The following is a 19,204-nucleotide window of genomic DNA, read 5'->3' on the forward strand; positions in this document are numbered from 1 at the left end:
AAAAAGTTGAATAAAACACTGTCTTGGTCAGGGTTTGATATATGTTTCAGGCAAATATATATTATTTAATAAGTACATAGTAAAATTAATGAACCCTATCACCTATCTTTAAAAATTATCAGTTTTGTACCATTCTTGCTCATCTACGTATCTTCCACTTCCCCCCATCAGTCATATCACGTCACCCCATAATTTAAAAATTAAAAAATATTACAATATCACTATCACACCTAAGTTCTTAAAAAAATTAATATTCCTCAATATCTTTTTACAAGTGCTATGTCCAAATCCAGATCCAAACCAGATACATATTACTACAATTTATTCTTTTAATTGTTTTTGAATCAGTATCACCCCCGACGCCAACACCTCCCATTCCTGCAACACTATGACCAACACTTCTTTTCCTCCCATGACATCTATCTGTAAAACAAAACAAGTCACTTTTCTATAGAATCTCCCATGTTTAGGATTTGGCTGATATCTTCCTTATGAAGTCATTTAACATACACACCCTGTATTTCCTGCATCTAGTAGTTAAATATACAGGCTGGATGGCTTTCAAGTTGAAATATTTTGGCAAGCATATTTCATAGATGCTGCTAGTACTTAGGAGGCATTTAATATCTGAGTGCACCACTTTCAGTGATGGTTAAATGGATCCATGGATTCAGGCTGCAGTCAGCCTGATTTGTCCAAAATAAAGTTTTCCGTTAAACTTTCATCTAATGGTTTTAGCAACCATTAATGACCTGTGTTTAATACCATTATCATATAAGTGGCTATAAAATCATGACTTTTTTAGTTCTGTATTCCATTTGCACTAACTAGCTGGATTTTTGCTAAAAAGTAAGTTTTCATTAACTACTTGGTGACTCAAGTACAATTCAGAGAAAAGTCAAGATAAATATTTGATCCTTTGCCTTCATTTCCTAATTTTCATAATAATGAACTGATGTCCTATTAACCTCCAAAGGTGATCAAGTTGCTTTCTTTGGTTTGTGGGAGATATCATTATGGACTCATGGATTTTTAAAATATATTAGATGTTTCAACTTATTATAGTTACTGTTCTTTTTGAGGCTCAAAGTTACCCATTTTTGGTTAGTGGGAGTCCCTTTTGTGCTGGCTCCTGTTTTCTTTTGGTACAACTCCAAGAGTCTTTGATAGCTTCTTTGCTTTTTTGTAAGAAACAATGGTCCAGACCTGAACTCATCCAATTCCCTAAAGAGCCCTGGTTCCTTTTAGTATGAACTGGTATTTTAAAGACCACAATCTGGGCACTTCTGGACATTTATCGTTATTGACTTGCCATTGCTCCTAGACCATTTCAGTGGACAAAGCTAGGAAAAATATAGTTTTTAAGAAAGAAAAAATTAAGTCATGAGGTCATACTGATTTTTCCATTTTAAATCAAACATTACCAAGTTTTTACTTAGCTTCTTAATTTGTATCTTTTTCCTTATGCTGAAAACTACAGCTCCTAATAACGCCATCATTAACTATTTGCTCTCTCCTATGAGTTTCAACATAATAATACCAACATTATTACTAAAAATAACACTACTTAATGCACATTAAGATTCCTTTGTGGTTATTCTTGTCTATAAGATATATCCCACAAGAGATGCAGTCAAAATACTGATTCTAAAATTATTTGAAGTAATCCTTCTCTGTGCGGTTATGCCACCATCTAGATACATAACTAGGTTCATTTGTTTCAGGCTGCTTTTGTTTTTTAAAGATAGTTTTATTCTTTATGTTAAGATTTAATTTTTAAAACACTTATATGGTTCCAAATTCAAACTATAAAAACAAAATGAAATCAGAAAAAAATATTTTCCCTCTCTCTCTCTTTTCCACTATTCTTCCTAGTCTCCTATAGGTAACCATTTTCATTAGTTTTTTTTTCTTTATTGATTATTATACTATTTTTAATTGTAAGTGATTTACAATGCTTCAGGTGTACAGCAGTGATTCAGTTATACATATATGTGTACATATATATACTTTTTCAGATTCTTTTCCATTATAGTTTATTACAAGATATTGAATACACTCCCCTGTGCTATACAGTAGGTCCTTGTTTTTTTATCTATTTTATATATAGTAGTATGTATCTATTAATCCCAAATTCCCAATTTATCCCTCCCCTCCTTCCCCTTGGCAACCATAAGTTTGTTTTCTATGTCTGTGAGTCTATTTCTGCTTTGTAAATAAGTTCATTTGTATTTTTTTTTATATTCCACATATAAGTGATATCATATATTTGTCTTTCTCTGACTTACTTCACTTAGTATGATGATCTGTAGGTCCATGGTCCATCCATGTTGCTGCAAATGGCATTATTTCATTTTTTTATGGCCTAATAGCATTCCATTATTTATTTTTATATATACATATATATATACATACCACATCTTTTTATCCATTTATCTGTCGATGGACATTTAGGTTGTTTCCATGTCATGGCTATTGTAAATAGTACTGCTATGAACATTGGGGGTGCATATATCTTTTTGAATTAGAGTTTTTGGTCTTTTCTGGATATACGCCCAGAAGTGGGATTGCTGGACCATATGGTAACTCTATTTTTAGTTTTTTGAGGAACCTCCATACTGTTCTCCATAGTGGCTGTACCAATTCACATCCACCAACAGTATAAGCGGTTTCATTAGTTTTTAATTCATCCTCCCACTGATTTTGTTTTTTTTTAATAATATAAACATGTACATGGGGGAAATGGTATTTTAAAGACCACAATTTGGGCACTATGGATATGCACTGCTATTGGCTGGCTACGGGGTGTTTATGTGCGTGTATCTCTACCCTCCTGTTCTTCCTCGAAAGTTAGATGCACTTTTGTGCATCACCATGCTTTTTTTAAAAACAGTAAATCCTAAAATTACTCTGAAGTAGTATAAAGAAATCTTATTTATTACTATACTCTTTATTAATGAACAAAATGTTCATTATATAGATGTTTCATCATGGGTTGTTCCCAATGTCTTGATTTTACAAAGAGGGCTGTGAGGAATAAAGTGTGTGAAGTTGTTATTTCTTATTTTGGGAACAGACTCCAGGAAGTAGGACTACTAAACCAAAGAATAAATACAGATGTTATTTTGATAGATATTATAGCAATGTCCCTCCTCTCACCCTCAAATCATAACAACTCAGGCAGAGAAAAAGGGAATGTAAGAAAATTTAGTTGTGTGAGAGAAATTTTATTTCTGATTTTTCCTACAAATATTTCACTCTGGTAAAAATTAATTTTGAATTGTTATATTGATATAATAAATAGCATAACATATAGTGCTGTACAATTTTAGTTTTTGATATGGAAAACTATGAAAGAAACTTAAAAATAGCAGGCATACTAAAAAAAAGGTAAGGTGGCAGGTTTAAAGACATGAACTCTTTTCTGGCTGTTGTAGTTCTGAAATTTGGTAATTTTCTGAGTTAAGTTCTTGGAATTCCCTAAAATAAGATGGAATTAAATCATTTTAAATAAACTGAACAAAAAGCTTTTACCCAAGGTTCTTTCCATTCCTATTTATTCCAAATTCCATACACTTAGCAAGTTTTCATACCTAAGGAAAACAAAGTAATCTTTGCTTAATTACGAACCCCCTCTTTTGTGAGTAATGTACTTTATATGTAATATAGGACTGGAACTACAGAGCCTGTGCCAAGTACATCTAGGCAGTTTAACAAGGACTTCCTGTTACCAACTAGCTCCACTGAAAACAATCTTACTTTAATCTAAAGAAAACGCAGCTAACAGGCAGAACTGGATTCTCCAGGGGTGAGGTAAGAAATTTGTTCTTCTCATTTGATATTAACAACAAAACGATAACTTTAACTTATTTGACTTCATTATGTGGCTTTCAATTAAGTTAACTAAATGAAAACCGTACAGAAATTATCCTGTGAACTATAAGACAGAGACAAAATTTGAATAAAACATTACAGATGGTACTCAGTTTTTCTCTCACAGGAAGGACTCCAACTGCGCAGGTGGAAAAGCAACAAAAGGAACAAGACAAAGGTAAACATACCACTCTTTTTTGTACTTTTTAATGTGAGACATCCAGAGACTGAAATCTGTGACATTTAAAAAGAGCCCAACAGATAATTAAAGTTACCTGTTTTGCTCAGATTTGGACCAGGCTACAGGCAGCTGATGTGCTCATATATGCTACTGATATGCTGAATGAGATTTGGGTTTAGAATTCCTAGAAATAGACCACCATAAACAAAATCAACTTTTTATTTTATGTCTTTTAAAAAAATATCTTTTCATTTTGGAAACACTAGAAAGTCAGACCCTATAAAAACAAACTTAAAATTCTTCTATAAACAGACTATATAAATTACTCATAAAATGCTTGCTTTAGAGAACACTTTTCCATTTAATTCGAAAAGAAGTTAATACCCAATATGACACGTATGTATAATGTTTAAAAATTTAAGATAATTTTCTACAAGGCCTTAATTTCTTCATTGTAGTTTCCCAGAATCTTTAAAATTAACTTGAGGAAATTAAAAAATAATCTTGCTGTAAAAGGACTACTGTAAAATACCAAAGTAGTCAATTTTTTTTAAAGTACTCAATTTTGAAATGTTTCAGCTAGTGTACTGAAAGTACTTAAATTATAAAATTTAATATCAATATTATATTTGATTTGATAATTTAAAAAATTTAAGTCAACATCATTTAAATGCAACATACATAGGTAGGTCTGATACTTTCAAAATTAAACAGTGTATAGAGGCTTAACCAAAACATGTTTTATTTTTTGATATTTCTTCAAAGTTATTTTATAATTGTTATGTTAGATTTTAATATATAACCCATTTCAAATCAAAATAATAATTATTATTAATAAATGTTTTAAGGGTAAACTTGAAAGTTGGCTATGTAATACCTAGAACACATTATATTTGTGGCTATGTAGTTTTAAATTTAATATAAAAATAATTTTACATAAGTACAGCTTACTTTAATCAGATAAGTGAGAGTTCCAAATTACATGAGTCTTAATATTTAAACAAAAATGGTCTTGTTACATTAAATGAGTTAATTTAACAATTAACTTATTTACACTAAACAAAAAATAGAATTTAAAAAGCAGTGAAAGGCTGCATTACAAAAAACTGTCTGATAATTTAAACTTAGATAGAATTTACACAATTTGTAATAATTTTTTTTTAAGTTTGTTTTCTTCATTTAAGTAGCCAAAGAGGTGAACATTCCAGTAACAGCTGCTTTCACCTTGAACTAGGGAAATGTTGCAACATGTCTTCACACACAAAGCAAAAGAATATTCTAGTTTACATTAAATAAAAACTGGTTACATTTCTTAAAATATTTAATCATTATAGTAACTATAAAAAGAAATGTCTTAGTTTAAAAAATCTATAAATTTATAAAGTATCTATCCCAGGACATAGTTCTTAAAGCACTAGATAATTTTTATTCATATTTCTGTTCCTGGAAATGTTCCCTGTCTATAATAGAGTGGAGAAAATTTTATTTGAGTCATACAAGTTTACTTTCGTATTTCCAAAAACAAATTGTCAAACTTGATTACTATATTTATAAATTAGTGTTCTAACTTTCTTTTTGCAAATATCACATTTAAGCTCAAAGATACAGTTATTAACAGTAGAATTCAAAACTGTACAGCAAAGCAGTAAGTTAAACATGCTGAAAGATGGCTCACATTTGGATAGAACTCTTCGGATATTAAGAAAATAAATTTAAGGTAGAGAAAAGATTGCATAAAATGGTAGTATCATCAATTTCACTTGCCTAAGCAATTAAATGATTTCACAACTATGCACTTAATATTTTATGCCTTCTTGAACTCTGTCTCTTCCAACTTTTAAATTTTAATATGCTTAGATATGTCACTTTGTTTATAATTTATGAAGAAATAAGATTAAACAGTTAAATGGGAAATAGTTATACATGTAGCTGTGCGTATGTAACTACTGGAAAATGCAATTTATGTATAGCATGCACCTGAATACCTACATTAGGTCAGTTTCTGCAGAGATGAATATAAGGATTTAGGGAACATTCTGAATTATGTTAACTCTGTAAAGATAATCACCTATGACTTTCAGTGAAGATGCACAGATACAGAAACTCCTCCTCTTGCTAGAAACGTAGAGAAGTGTTTGATATAATCTTAAGGGGGAAAAAAAGACAAATTTCTAAACTACATCATTACATGTGAAGTAAGAAAGGGAAATTTCCAGGTGCCAGAAATGAAGAGGGAACACATTCATAGCCAAGGTGGAGAGTAGGAATTAAAGCTAACTCCACGGGCTACAAGAAGAAAACACTTTTATCTTAGAGGCTCGGGTTTACAGTTTGTTCATAATAGGGAACTAAAACTGAGTTTCCTATTGAAATAGTGGACCAGAAAAAGAACAGCCTGTATACAGACACAGGAAAATCTCTGTTGGCTTGTCCAGGAGTACAGCAGGGAGTGAGGGATTCACTCAGGCTACAAAATCACTACAGAAAAATCAGGCCCTTATTTATACTACCTGGGCTATAGAAATCACTAGAGAAAGATCAGGCCCATACAGTCAGCCCTCTGTACCTGCAGGTTCCACATGCACTGATTCAACCAACCTTAGATGGAAAATACTCAGGAAAAAACCCAAAAAGTTCCAAAAAGCAAAACTTGAAATTTCTACGTACCAGCCACTATTTAGATAGCATTTACATTTTATTTACAACCATTTATATACCATGTACATTGTATTAGGTATTATATGTAATCTAGAGATGATTTAAAGTATACTTTTAAAGTACGTAAAAATATACAGAAGGATGTACATAAGTTATATGCAAATACTGCACCATTTTATATGAGATCTAAGCATCCGTGGATTTTGGTCTCTGTGGGGGTCCTGGAACCAATTCCCCACAGATATAGAGGGAAACTGTATTTATACTACCTGGGCTATGATGGGCAAACTCCATGGGGCCCTAGTAGTGACAACCACAAAAATGCGGTTAAGAATGTATCCATAATGCAGGGCACTCAGGACATTCTTGTATAATATAATTCCCCACTGAAGGTAATCTGCTGACAAAGTTTACTAAATATACTTGCCCATCACCAAGAAAAACAATTGGTGGCCACAATAAACAAAAGGAACCAGAAATAACCTAATAATGTAAAAGGATCTTGAACATAAATATATTTAAAATGTTCAAAAGAAATAAATGAAGACATACACCAAGATGAACACAGTATAAACTTTACAGCTGATTTTATATAAACATCATTAACTATAATATGCATGCTATGATATACAGCACTGAAAGGAAATCTGACTTTTTCCTTTAATATCAGTTAACATATAGAGATCTATAGAAAAAAAAGATTCAGAATATTTACTTTCTTTTTGCTACTAAATTTATTAAGATTAATGAATATAAAATACATATCAATATATTTTAAAGAGTTCTTTAAAGTATCTTTTATTCAAATATGAAAGTGTGGTATTCCTTCAGGAAACTGTTATCCCAAAACAGAAATCCAGGATAAGACCACCTTTATAAGGGAGAGTCAAATATCTTCATTTCCAAAATCAGTGACAGTAAAATTTACCTTCTCAAAAGCACTTTGCGAAAGTATACTGTGCTACAATATCAATTTTGAAATATTCTATTTCTTAAAAAAATGTTAAACTATGATGCTTCAGAAAAAGGCTTTTGATGACATTGTTCACTTATGTGTAATTAAAATGAAAAAAAAGAAAGACCTAACTAGCCATAAGTATATTAGAGAGGGTTGTTTTGGGATTTCTTCCAAGCCATGCAACCAAAGAGAAAGTAAGAGACACTGTAGTTCTTGAGAACTGTGAAATTTAAAAATTGTCAGGCTACTTAGCATGAGATAAGACTTAAATCTCATGAGTAAAAAAATCAAAATCTGTTTGGTTTTGATACCTCCCTCATTTCTCAGCTAGGCCTCCAATACTATCACTCTTTTCTTTTCCCATATTATGAGGAACACAAGTCAATTAAAAAAAAATAGTACAACAAACATCATATCTGCTATATACATTATAGTTGTAAGAATTCATAGTAACAGGTTAGTATATGAATAGGAAACAGAAACCTGTGTACATAAATAGGAATGCAGTGTACCTCACTTCTTGTCTTATCTCATTCTGTGACTATGAGGTACAGCAGAAGAAAATACAAGAATCCCTATCTCTACATGGTGCCAAGGATAGGACTCAAATTTTTTTAGATTTTCCGTGACACAGGTGTGTGGGATCAGAACCAATCATTTTTCTTTTTTTGGGGGGGGGCACCACACGGCCAGCGGGATCTTAGTTCCCTGACCAGGGATTGAACCCATGCCTCCTGCAATGGAAGCGCCAGGGAAGTCCCTGAACTAATACTTTTTCTTTTTCTAAATTGTAACGTGCTTAATTTGGTCTGATTGTATGAAAAATCCTAATACAGCTGCTAACATAATTATTTTAGATCTAATATGCTATATTACCTGCTGGAAGAACTTTTTTCTTTTAAACATAGCATTTATATTAACAACATAATACAATATTTGATACAGATCAACTTCATTTGTAGCATGTTTCACTAGGATAATCTATATCTATTCACTATGAAATAAAGAAAAATAACAGATCTGCAGGCAAGTAGATGTACATCTGAATGTAGGCTCTGCTACTTTTTAGTTGTGTGACCTCAGGCAAGTCACTCTACTTTTCAGATACTAAGAAAATTAGAGGAATAGTTAATAAAGTCAACATCCAAATAAGGGCAATTTCAAAGAAAACAATACAAAGAAAGTGGAGAAGATGAAGTTCTTTTAAAAGTTAGGATCCCCTCCAAAAGGAACCATAAGTACATGAGTTTCCAAATTGGAAAGAGCCACTAAACATCTAGCAAATACATGCAAAAAGACGTTCCTAGGTCATGTTATTGCAAAATTTCAAAACATGAGGAATAAAGAGAAAAGGCAAAGAATTTCATGGAAGGAAATTAAAAACAAACAAACAAAAAACCCCACATCTTATACAAAATATCAGGAATCAGATGGCAGATTTCTCAAGGGTAACAAAGAAACTTAAAAGAAAACACAGCAAAAGTTTCAAAATTCTAAAGGAACACAATTTCCAAGTAAGAATTACATCTGCAGCAAATATATCATTCAGGTGTAAGGACAGAATAAAAACATTTTCAGAAATGCAAGTTATCACCACACCTATGTTTTAAAAGGAAGCTATGGTATGCCCTCAAATCAAGGGGATAAACCAAAAATAGAGATGAGGAACAAGGAACGAGGAGAAAATACACAGAAGGAGAGAAAAATTCCAACACAACAGCTGTGTGGTAATCAGGGTTCCAAGAAAGAAGCTGCAAAAGATAAAACAATAAAATGAAACAGAAAAGAATACCTGCTATATATACATTAAGAGAATATTTTCAGTGCAAATGAGCTTTAGAATGAATTAGTGATGCATATATACAAAATGAAGCAACTGAAAAACTTAGGTAATTAATAATTTCAAGAAAAATTTAAAAGTTACAAGGTTCTTGATCTGTGTAGTGGTTACATGGGTCCGTTCGCTTTGTGAAAAATCATCAAAGTATACATTTATGTTTTGGGCACTTTCTGTATATGCGTAAATACTTCAGTGAAAAGCTTTCTTAAAATAAAAATGTGCATCTCCTAGCTCTATCCACTGAAAAAGCCTAGGTACAGTGAAAAAAATTATTCTGAGAAAGGAAATATAACCCTAGTGATTCTGGTATATATAATATGATTCTGGTGTGATTCTGGTATATATAATATGTGATTCTGGTAAATATAGTATTTGGGTAGTCCTAATAACGTAAACATATAATACTGACTATAACAAAAACTGTGATATAATTACATTGAGAGGAAAAATTTGAGGGAAGGATGGGGGTGTAAGAGAAAGTTAAATCCAAGAATTCCCTGGTGGTCCTGTGGTTAGGACTCCGCACTTTCACTGCCAAGGTGCAGGTTCAACCCCTGGTCAGGGAACTGTCCTGCAAGCTGTGTGGTGCAGCCAAAAAAAAAAAAAAGTTAAATTCATATCTTTCATAGCAAAGATTATTTAAAACTGAAAAAAGTGTAAACATCTACATAAGCAAATTATCAAGAAATAGGGAGCTTAAAAGCAACATATAGCTAAGGAGTTGAAAATGACTGCCTTTGGGAATGAGGAACTGGAAATAGAATGTGGTGGGGCAGGCAGGGGTCAGCTGTGTATCTTCATAAGCCTTGAAGTGGTCTGACTTCTTAAACTGTGTATCTGTATTAATGATGAAAATAATCACATTAAAAACATTTTTAAAAGAAAAGGCTTTGTTCAAATCATGTAGGGGGGAGGAGGGAAGGAGGGAAGGAGGGAAGGAGGGAAGGAGGGAAGGAGGGAAGGAAGGAAGGAAGGAAGGAAGGAAGGAAGGAAGGAAGGAAGGAAGGAAGGAAGGAAAGAAAAGAAAAAGCTTATGGCTATATCAAAAGCAACATGACATCCGTTTTAAACACTTTTGGAGGAATTTATTTTCAGCATCAATATGGTAATACCAGAGGGAGCATACAGATAAGGAAGTGATAAACACTAAACCAAACAAAGAACAGTATGGAGCTATTCAAGATAAATCATTAGGCTAACTGACTTTAGTGATTACCTCCCTCTATACTAGAAAGATTAGTCTTTATCAGAGGCATATAATAAATCATGGGTGGTAATTCTGCTTTCTCAAAGTTATCACATGAAAAAAAAGTTTCTACAATCACTTCCCAATGTTTGTAGGTGTTTTTAAAAATCTGTTCTAGCATAATCATCAAATATTTATAAAATACTGAATACAAAAGAGCATATAGATGATCCCAGCTTTACATAACATATACATTCTAGGAAATTTATATTATACATCTTATAATGAAAAAAGCACTGGTCTAGCAGCCAGGAAGTTTGCATTATTATACCAGTACTACTACTAGCAAGCTCTGGGTAAAACACTTAACTTTTCTGATTTTCAATTTCCCCTTAAGAAAAATGAGAAATTGATTAGTTAACCTCTAAGGATTATTTTTGGAATCAAATTATAATATTCAATAGATGTGGAAGAAACCAGGTTCACCTCTCCTTTGGAGAACAGGTGAGGACTACATATCACTACCATCCTCTTTCAGTTGGTCGAGGAGTTGCAAAGGAAAGTGACACGCATCATTTCAGGCTACAGCATTTTAACGTCTATGAGAGACTCTCCAGTACTTCCAACTGCCCTACCAGCCTACCACATTCAGAAAGGTGGAGCTTAGGTCTCTGAGAAACCAAGATGGGAACCAGTAGCCCCTGCTAACCCAACATGGACATGAAATGTGAATGAAAAATACATCTCTGTGGTTGTAATCCATCAAGATTTGGTGACTGGACATTACTGTGACATAACCAAGCATATCTTGACTGATAAAAATGGGACCAAGTGCAATTTTTCATAAACTGAATATTTAATACTCACAAGAAATCCCAACCTAAATTAGTTTATAAAGCTAAAAATCTTTACAATTTATCTCTTAAAATCTGAATTTTTATATTAAGGATTATATTAGGTTAATTACAATTAACTAATTAATTATAAATAACTTAATTATATGAAATTATATATACATATAAATTCATCTGTTTATTATAATTTAAAAGGTGGGAAAAATATAAAAAATGATATCAAACTTTCTGCACGTTTAATTGGTTGCTCTAGTACTGAAATCTTTCTCAATTAAAATCACTTTGTTTTCACTTTACTAAAGGACTTAAACAAATAGTACGCTAGGACTTCCCTGGTGGCACAGTGGTTAAGAATCCGCCTGCCAATGCAGGGGACACAGGTTCAAGCCCTGGTCCAGAAAGATCCCACATGCCACAGAGCAACTAAGCCCGCGTGCCACAACTACTGAGCCTGTACCCTAGAGCCTGCGCTCCGCAACAAGAGAAGCCACCGCAAAGAGAAGCCCGTGCACCGCAACGAAGAGTAGCCCCCGCTTGCCGCAACTAGAGAAAACGCGCGTGCAGCAACGAAGACCCAACACAGCCAAAAATAAAAATTAATAAATAATTTTATTAAAAAAAATAGTATGCTCACATGGTATTATATTTTCTCTAGTTTGCTTATTTCCTACTTGTAAGGACAAAGGCCAGTAAATATCAATACTTTCCTAGAAGGTATGCCCAACACATGGATCAATATATTAGTGTTTTATATTGATCTAATTTGCTAACACCCAAAGTTTGCAATCTATACTGCCACCTTCTCATAGTCCTCCTTGACTAATCTTCTTTTCACAAATTTTCCAGGTTTAATATTATAGCTTATTATTTTTTCCCACAGATCTTAGTAAACCACTGGATCTGGTTAGTTTTGTTCCTAAGGTAAAGAAATTATTCTTTGCAAGTAAGGTAGAATACAGACAATGGAAAGGTGGGGAGACAGAGGGAATGAAATCCTTCCACTACTTAGAAGTCTCTTATTTGCATAAATTGTACAGACTGAAGCCTTTTACTTTTAATATAGCAAATCAGTGGTAAAATAAAAGACTGCAAGCTATTTGAATTACATATTTAGATAATTTAAAATAAACAGCAGAAAACTGTAAGTGCATTACAGGCAACAAAAACTTGCTGTTAAATGTTTCCAACCAGTACTTAAAATGCTCAGCAACACAGGTACATAGCAAATGCCTCTGAGTAAACTGTTAATATCTATAAAAGACTTTTTCCATCAAAAACAGATTTCAAGGTCTTAGTATCCCTTGTGATCTGGCTTCTTTCCCAGCCACTTCACTTACCTAATTGCCTCTTCTCAGAACTTATCTGAACTGGTCTCTATAGAGCATCTGATACCATTGAAGAAGGCTTTATAGCACATTAAAGAGTGAGTCCTTCAAACTAGACTGCCTGAATTTGAATCAGAACTCTACCACGAGCTGATATCTTGGTTAAGTTACTTAAGATCAGGTCTTAATGTCATCATCTGTAAAATGGAGACCATGGTAATACTTAATTCAGAGTTCTTAAAAGAACATACAACACACTTAGAACAGTGCCTGTCACATATTAAGAACTCAGGAAAATATGAACTATAAAGAGCTCAATATCAGAACTTGAATAAATAAGACTGGTGAAGGTGCTGGGAATACCAGAATGAATAAAGATCCTTGCCCTCATGGAGCTTGTGTTTGGAGAAGAGAGCAGACAATAAAGTAAGATAAATAAGTAAAATATAGTGAAAAGTGCTAGGAAAAAAACTAAAGCTGGGAAGGGTGGTTGCAGTTCTAGATAGGGTGACCAAGGACAGCCTTACTGAGAGGGTGTCATCTCAGTAAGATTTAAAGAAGTTGGAGGAATAAGACAGCACTACATGGGGAAGAGCATTCCAAACAGAGAAGACAGCAAGTGCCAAAGCCCTAAGGCAGGATCCTGCCAGGTTTGTGTGAGGGATAACCAGGAGCACAGTGTGATTGGGGCAGAGGGAGGGGGAGTTCTAGGAGGCATGGTCAGAAGGGCAAAAGGAGAGGTGGAGAAGTCATATTGGACCTTGTAGGCTCTGGCTTTTCCTCTGAGAGATCACACTAAAGGAGGGCTTTAGGCACAGGAATGACATGATCTGACTTACATTTTAACTCTTGTTTCTGTGTTAAGACCAGAGGAGACGGGGATACAAAGGAAGAAACAAGGAGACCATGTAGGAGACTACTGCAATAATCCAGGTGAGAAAGGATGGTGACTTGAACCAGGGAGGTGGTTCCTGATGTACCCTGAAAAAGGGATTGACAAGATTCCCTGTTAGTTTGAATATAAGGGTGTGGGGGGGGAGGGGGGAGGGGGACACAAAACAGAGTAGTCACGTAGTCCAGAATGACTCCCAAGTTTTTGGTAGGGTGACTTGGAAGAAGACTGGAAGAAGAGACTAGAAGAGGTGCCACTTACTGAGATGGAGCAGCAGTTTGGGAGTTGGAAGATCAGGAAATTATTTTAGACACAGACATTCAAATGAAGCTGTTGAGTAGACAAGTGTTATGAGAACAGTCTAGACTTGAGATATAACTTTGAGTCATCAGCTAACGGACGGCATTTAACACTGTGAGACTGGAAAACAACGGTGGATAAAAAGAGGACTGTGTGTGGAAGTATTCCAGTATTCAGCGGTAGGAAAGACGAGAAGAAACCAGGGAGGAGAAAATGATGAAGGAGGAGCCAAAGAGGCAAGAGGAAAGCCAGGAGACATACGTAAAATAATTTCAAGAAGTAGTGGTTAAGTGCTGCTGAAGGGTTAAAATCACCAATAAGTCCTATTGCTTCTACCTGCAAAATATATCCCAGATGGTTCCCATTTATTCCATCTAGTTTCCATCCAGATGTCTCCTGGAGGTTATCAGGAAACTATTCTCTATACAGTGATCTTTTAAAAACATAAATCTTACGTCAATACCCTATTTATTCTTTCACTGTCTGCCACTGCATCTAGAATAAAATCTAAATTCCTTACTTTGACCCACAAGGCCCTTGGTGATCTGATCCCCACCTACCGTCCTGACTTCACTCCTCCAATGTTACTGCCCATATTAATTTCTATCTATATAAGCATTAATTTTGTTCTTAAAACATACCAGTCCTATTCACTGCCCTGGCACCCCATCTCCAATACTCAAGATGCACTTTCTTGGCTCTCCATCTTCTCAACATTTAGGTCTACACTCAAATAGCTCCTTAGAGAGGCCTTGCCTAATTGATCTATCAAGATCGAAAATTATCTCATTTATCTGTTTAATTGTGTATTGTCCATCTCCCCTCAGATATTAATTACTCAAGGACAGGTATTACTGAATACACACTATAGCATTTAAAACTTTGCATATAGTAAGCTTCAAAAATTATTTGACAGAATGTCAGTTCTTTAAAACCAAAGGAATATTATCAGGATATCCGTTTAACTTTTTATGTAATACAGGTATCATTTCTACAGTATCCTCGACTGGGTCATCATTCAAGAACATCTGGAACATCTCTAGTGATGGCAAGGTTTTTATCTCATGGAACAGTTCATTCCATCTTCAGACAGCTCTACTTGTATGAAAAGTCTTCTTTATACTGAACCGAACCTCACTCCATGTAATTTCCACCCACACTGCCCTTTGGAGTTACACCAGGTAAGTCTAATCCCTCATATATACAGATCTACACATTTTAGAAAACAGTTGTAGATAGTCCCTCGACCTTCTCTTTTTCAGAACAAATATTTCCATTTCTTTCAACAACTCTCCATATACTATGGTCTTCCAATCTCATCCTTTCCATGACAGCTTGGAAATTCCCAATTTGTGGATTTTCATCTCATACTTAACACAGTCCCTCTCCCATTTGCTTTCACTAGCATAGAGTCAGTGGAACAAATATCTTTCTTAGTCAATCTAGACATCACATTATTATTCATGAAAGCATAATAACTATTCTGATAGTTCTGATTAAAAGCTCAAAATTAACTAAAATCTCCAGTGATTTTTATAAGCACTGCTATGAACTCAAGGGTCTTCCAGTTTATAGCTGTAAAGGTGTTTTCTAAACAACTAGGTGCAATACTTTACATCTATCCAGTTAAACATGTTTTTGTTATTTTAGTATAGTGTTCTGTTCTATTTTAATTTTCAAATCCCAATTCTGTATTTCAACATACTAAAGAACTCTCCAAATGTTGTGCCATCAACATGTTTGATAAGCATGCCTTCTACGACACCCAAATAACTGATAAAAATATTTGCATAAACATATCAAGAACTGAATCCCATAGCATAACAGCGTCATATTAGAGACCTTTTTCTCTAGTTGATACTATGTGTGGTTCAATGAGCTACTTGTAACTCCCTAACAGCTTCCTCTTATCCACAAAAATATCATGAAAGGCATTTTAAATGCCTTTCTAAAGTCAAGATGTGCTGTGAAAAGAAAGTATTTTATTAACAAGGATTTCTTTTTATTCACTTCATGTATATCACTATATAATTATGTACATCAAATTGATTCCATGAATAACTACCAACACAGCATACAATAAGTGTCAATATTATCAGTGTCCCCCAAATAAGATTTTATATATTCTCATGTTTGTAAAAATATCACTTATTATGAATTGACAAAAATTTTTTTTCTAACACAGTCTGGATATCTTTGCAAAGGAATGCTAATAATGAGAAATCAGCATGATTAAACCAAGAATATGATTCTATATATATGCAATGGATAAGAAAACAAAGCTATGTCAAATAATGTGTTAGTCAATCCAGAAGCCTGAGAAATTTTGCGATAAATTCAACATTACCTATATTGCTTAAAGCTCTCATATGGAATCTGCCCTGTCACTATACTGGTTTTAGCTGAACTACACACATTTAGCAAAAGGAGTATGTTTTTTTGACATTACATAGACCAAATTAACTGGGAACCGTATCTCCAGTAATAAGGACACATTCAGAGTGACCTTTTAATCCTAAAAAGATATGGTCAAATCTTCCATTCTAAGATATAGCTTCCTAAATCAAGAAAAATCTATTCTGTGGCAGTATCGTGACACTGAGAACTTATTTGGGGGCAATTATTTCTCTATCACTGCTTACTCAGCTACTTTACTCAACTGTATGGGACTCATAGAAGCACTGCATTATGCGAAGTGATTTACAAAATATTTTACATTACTTTTGCTATTCCAGTGATCTTTATGAGGAAATTCTTATTGATTTTTCTAATTTTTAGTCATCTTTTCAGAAAACTAGGAGGATTTTTCCTGAGAGATAGACATAGCTATGTAAAGCCAACTGCTACTGGGAGGAAATACCAAATTTTTCTTTGTTCAACACAATCATTTTTGCTTTTAGGAGGACAGGGAAGATGAAAGACCGACTTCAAGAACTAAAGCAAAGAACAAAGGAAATTGAGCTCTCTAGAGACAAGGATGTGTCGACTACAGAAGCAGAGGAACAAGGGGTGTTTCTGCAGCAAGCTGTTATTTATGAAAGAGAGCCTGTAGCTGAGAGACACCTACATGAGATACAAAAACTACAGGAGAGTATTAACAACTTGACAGATGATGTTCAAAAATTTGGGCAGCAACAGAAAAGTCTGGTGGCTTCTATGAGAAGGTTTAGTCTACTTAAGAGAGAGTCTAGCATTACAAAAGAGATAAAAGTCCAAGCAGAACACATTAATAGACGTTTGGATGATTTAGTAAAAGAAGTTAAGAAGTCAGAGGATGAAAACGGTCCATCATCAGCGGTCACAAGGATACTTAAATCTCAGCATGCTGCGATGTTCCGCCATTTTCAGCAAACTATGTTTCTATACAATGACACAATAGCAGCAAAGCAAGAGAAGTGCAGGACATTTATTTTCCGTCAGCTTGAAGTTGCTGGAAAAGAAGTGCTGGAAGAAGAGGTAAATGATATGCTTCATCAAGGAAAATGGGAAGTTTTTAATGAAAGCTTACTTCGAGAAATCAGTATCACTAAAGCACAACTCTCAGAGATGGAACAGAGACACAAAGAATTTGTTAATTTGGAGAACCAAATAAAGGATTTAAGGGACCTTTTCATTCAGATATCTCTTTTAGTAGAGGAACAGGGAGAAAGCATCAACAATATTGAAATGATAGTGAATGGCATAAAAGAGTATGTTAACACTACTAAAGAAAAATTTGGACTAGCTGTAAAATACAAAAAAAGAAATCCTTGCAGGGTATTGTGTTGCTGGTGTTGTCCATGTTGTGGCTCAAAATAAAGAAGCTATTTTAGAAATTTCTTCAGCTTTAGAATGAAGGATGTCCCATAATTTAGTGTCTTGTGTCATTTTTCTTCATTTCATAGAGCCATTCACATACTTTCATCACTATTAAGTTATAATTTTCCCCTTTCGCCCTTACCCACTAGAGTTACAGAAATTTCTAAAGCAAGTGACATAAAACAAGTCTTCATTTATTAAACTAAAAATAGCATATTAGCTTTAAACTCATGGGTTAACAATTGAAAATGAGGTAAATGATCTTAAGTTTCTAGACAGGTATCAAGCTCTATTACATATTTTTGTAACTTCCAATGCCTTAACAAGATGAATGTCAGTAAGTGACAACTACTTAAATAATGCTTTAGGTTCATTTAAGAACATTTTGGTAGTTAAGAATTGTATAAAACAAGAATTCAAGTGGTGCTCTATTAAAGCCAAATCAAACTAGAAGCTGCATCAAATTTTTTTTTTTTTTTTTTTTTTTTGTGGTACGCGGGCCTCTCACTGTTGTGGCCTCTCCCGTTGCGGAGCACAGGCTCCGGACACACAGGCTCAGCGGCCGTGGCTCACAGGCCTAGCCGCTCTGCAGCATGTGGGATATTCCCGGACCGGGGTACGAACCCGTGTCCCCTGCATCGGCAGGTGGACTCTCAACCACTGCGCCACCAGGGAAGCCCTGCATCAAATCTTTTATGTTCAGATAGGTCAGTTAACTCAGTGGTCAACAAATCCTAGGAAAACCCAACTATGTACTTAATGAAGAGTCTAGTTGGTAACTAGGAGCTGCTTTTAGCTTAAGGCCTAAAAAGCTAAGTTAAGGCACTGTTTTCCTGAACTTGGGTCCATTCAGGACACTGTATTACAGATTAAGAGGGTTGGCAAATAAAGTAAAAAATAAAAGGCAATGGTATGCTTGGAATTTTCTCCATCACTTTATCAGGAAGCCAGGCACTAGACTATGGGCTAGGGACACAGTCTGAACTCACATGGGGATAGAGTTTGGGAACTAACATTCTAGTGGAGAAAGCATATAACAAATACAAATATTAGACAATGTTAAGTTCTTAGCAGAGGTTTAAAACAAGGATGATAAGATATTGTCAGAGTGGTTTCTTTCGGCTGGGTGGAAAATATAGGCCTCTCTAAAAGGTAATGTAAGTGAAGATTTGAGTGATGAGGACAAGGGAAGCACATATTCCAGGCATATGAAACAAATAGTACAAAGACCCTGAGGAGGGTATAACTTACTCCGTTCAAAGAAGAATGAGCAGTACAGTTGTACATAGTGGGAAAAGAGCAGTGAGGTAAGAGATGAGGTTAAGAAAGGTCAGCAGGG

The 19,204-nt window shown here is 34.3% G+C and overlaps 2 protein-coding genes and 1 long non-coding RNA gene across 4 annotated transcripts in view; 2 read left to right on the plus strand and 1 right to left on the minus strand.

Moving 5' to 3' along the window:
* The window catches only part of ARL13B (ARF like GTPase 13B), a 74,842-nt gene that overhangs the window by 23,825 nt on the left and 31,813 nt on the right, over positions 1-19,204 (minus strand). The gene's annotated exons all lie outside the window — the stretch shown is intronic.
* LOC309822789 lies at positions 4,007-15,119 on the plus strand. Its single transcript, XR_014296772.1, has 3 exons — positions 4,007-4,051; positions 13,741-13,808; positions 15,050-15,119. It is a non-coding gene; the product is annotated as an uncharacterized lncRNA (long non-coding RNA).
* STX19 (syntaxin 19) lies at positions 16,981-17,906 on the plus strand (the record flags this gene model as incomplete). Its single annotated transcript, XM_082655045.1, has 1 exon — positions 16,981-17,906. One exon carries the CDS (start codon positions 16,981-16,983, stop codon positions 17,863-17,865), a length of 885 nt encoding a protein of 294 aa, XP_082511171.1. The 3' UTR covers positions 17,866-17,906.

This window comes from Grampus griseus, assembly GCF_964374135.1.
Source record: "Grampus griseus genome assembly, chromosome: 5".
In the NCBI taxonomy this organism is placed as follows: domain Eukaryota; kingdom Metazoa; phylum Chordata; class Mammalia; order Artiodactyla; family Delphinidae; genus Grampus; species Grampus griseus.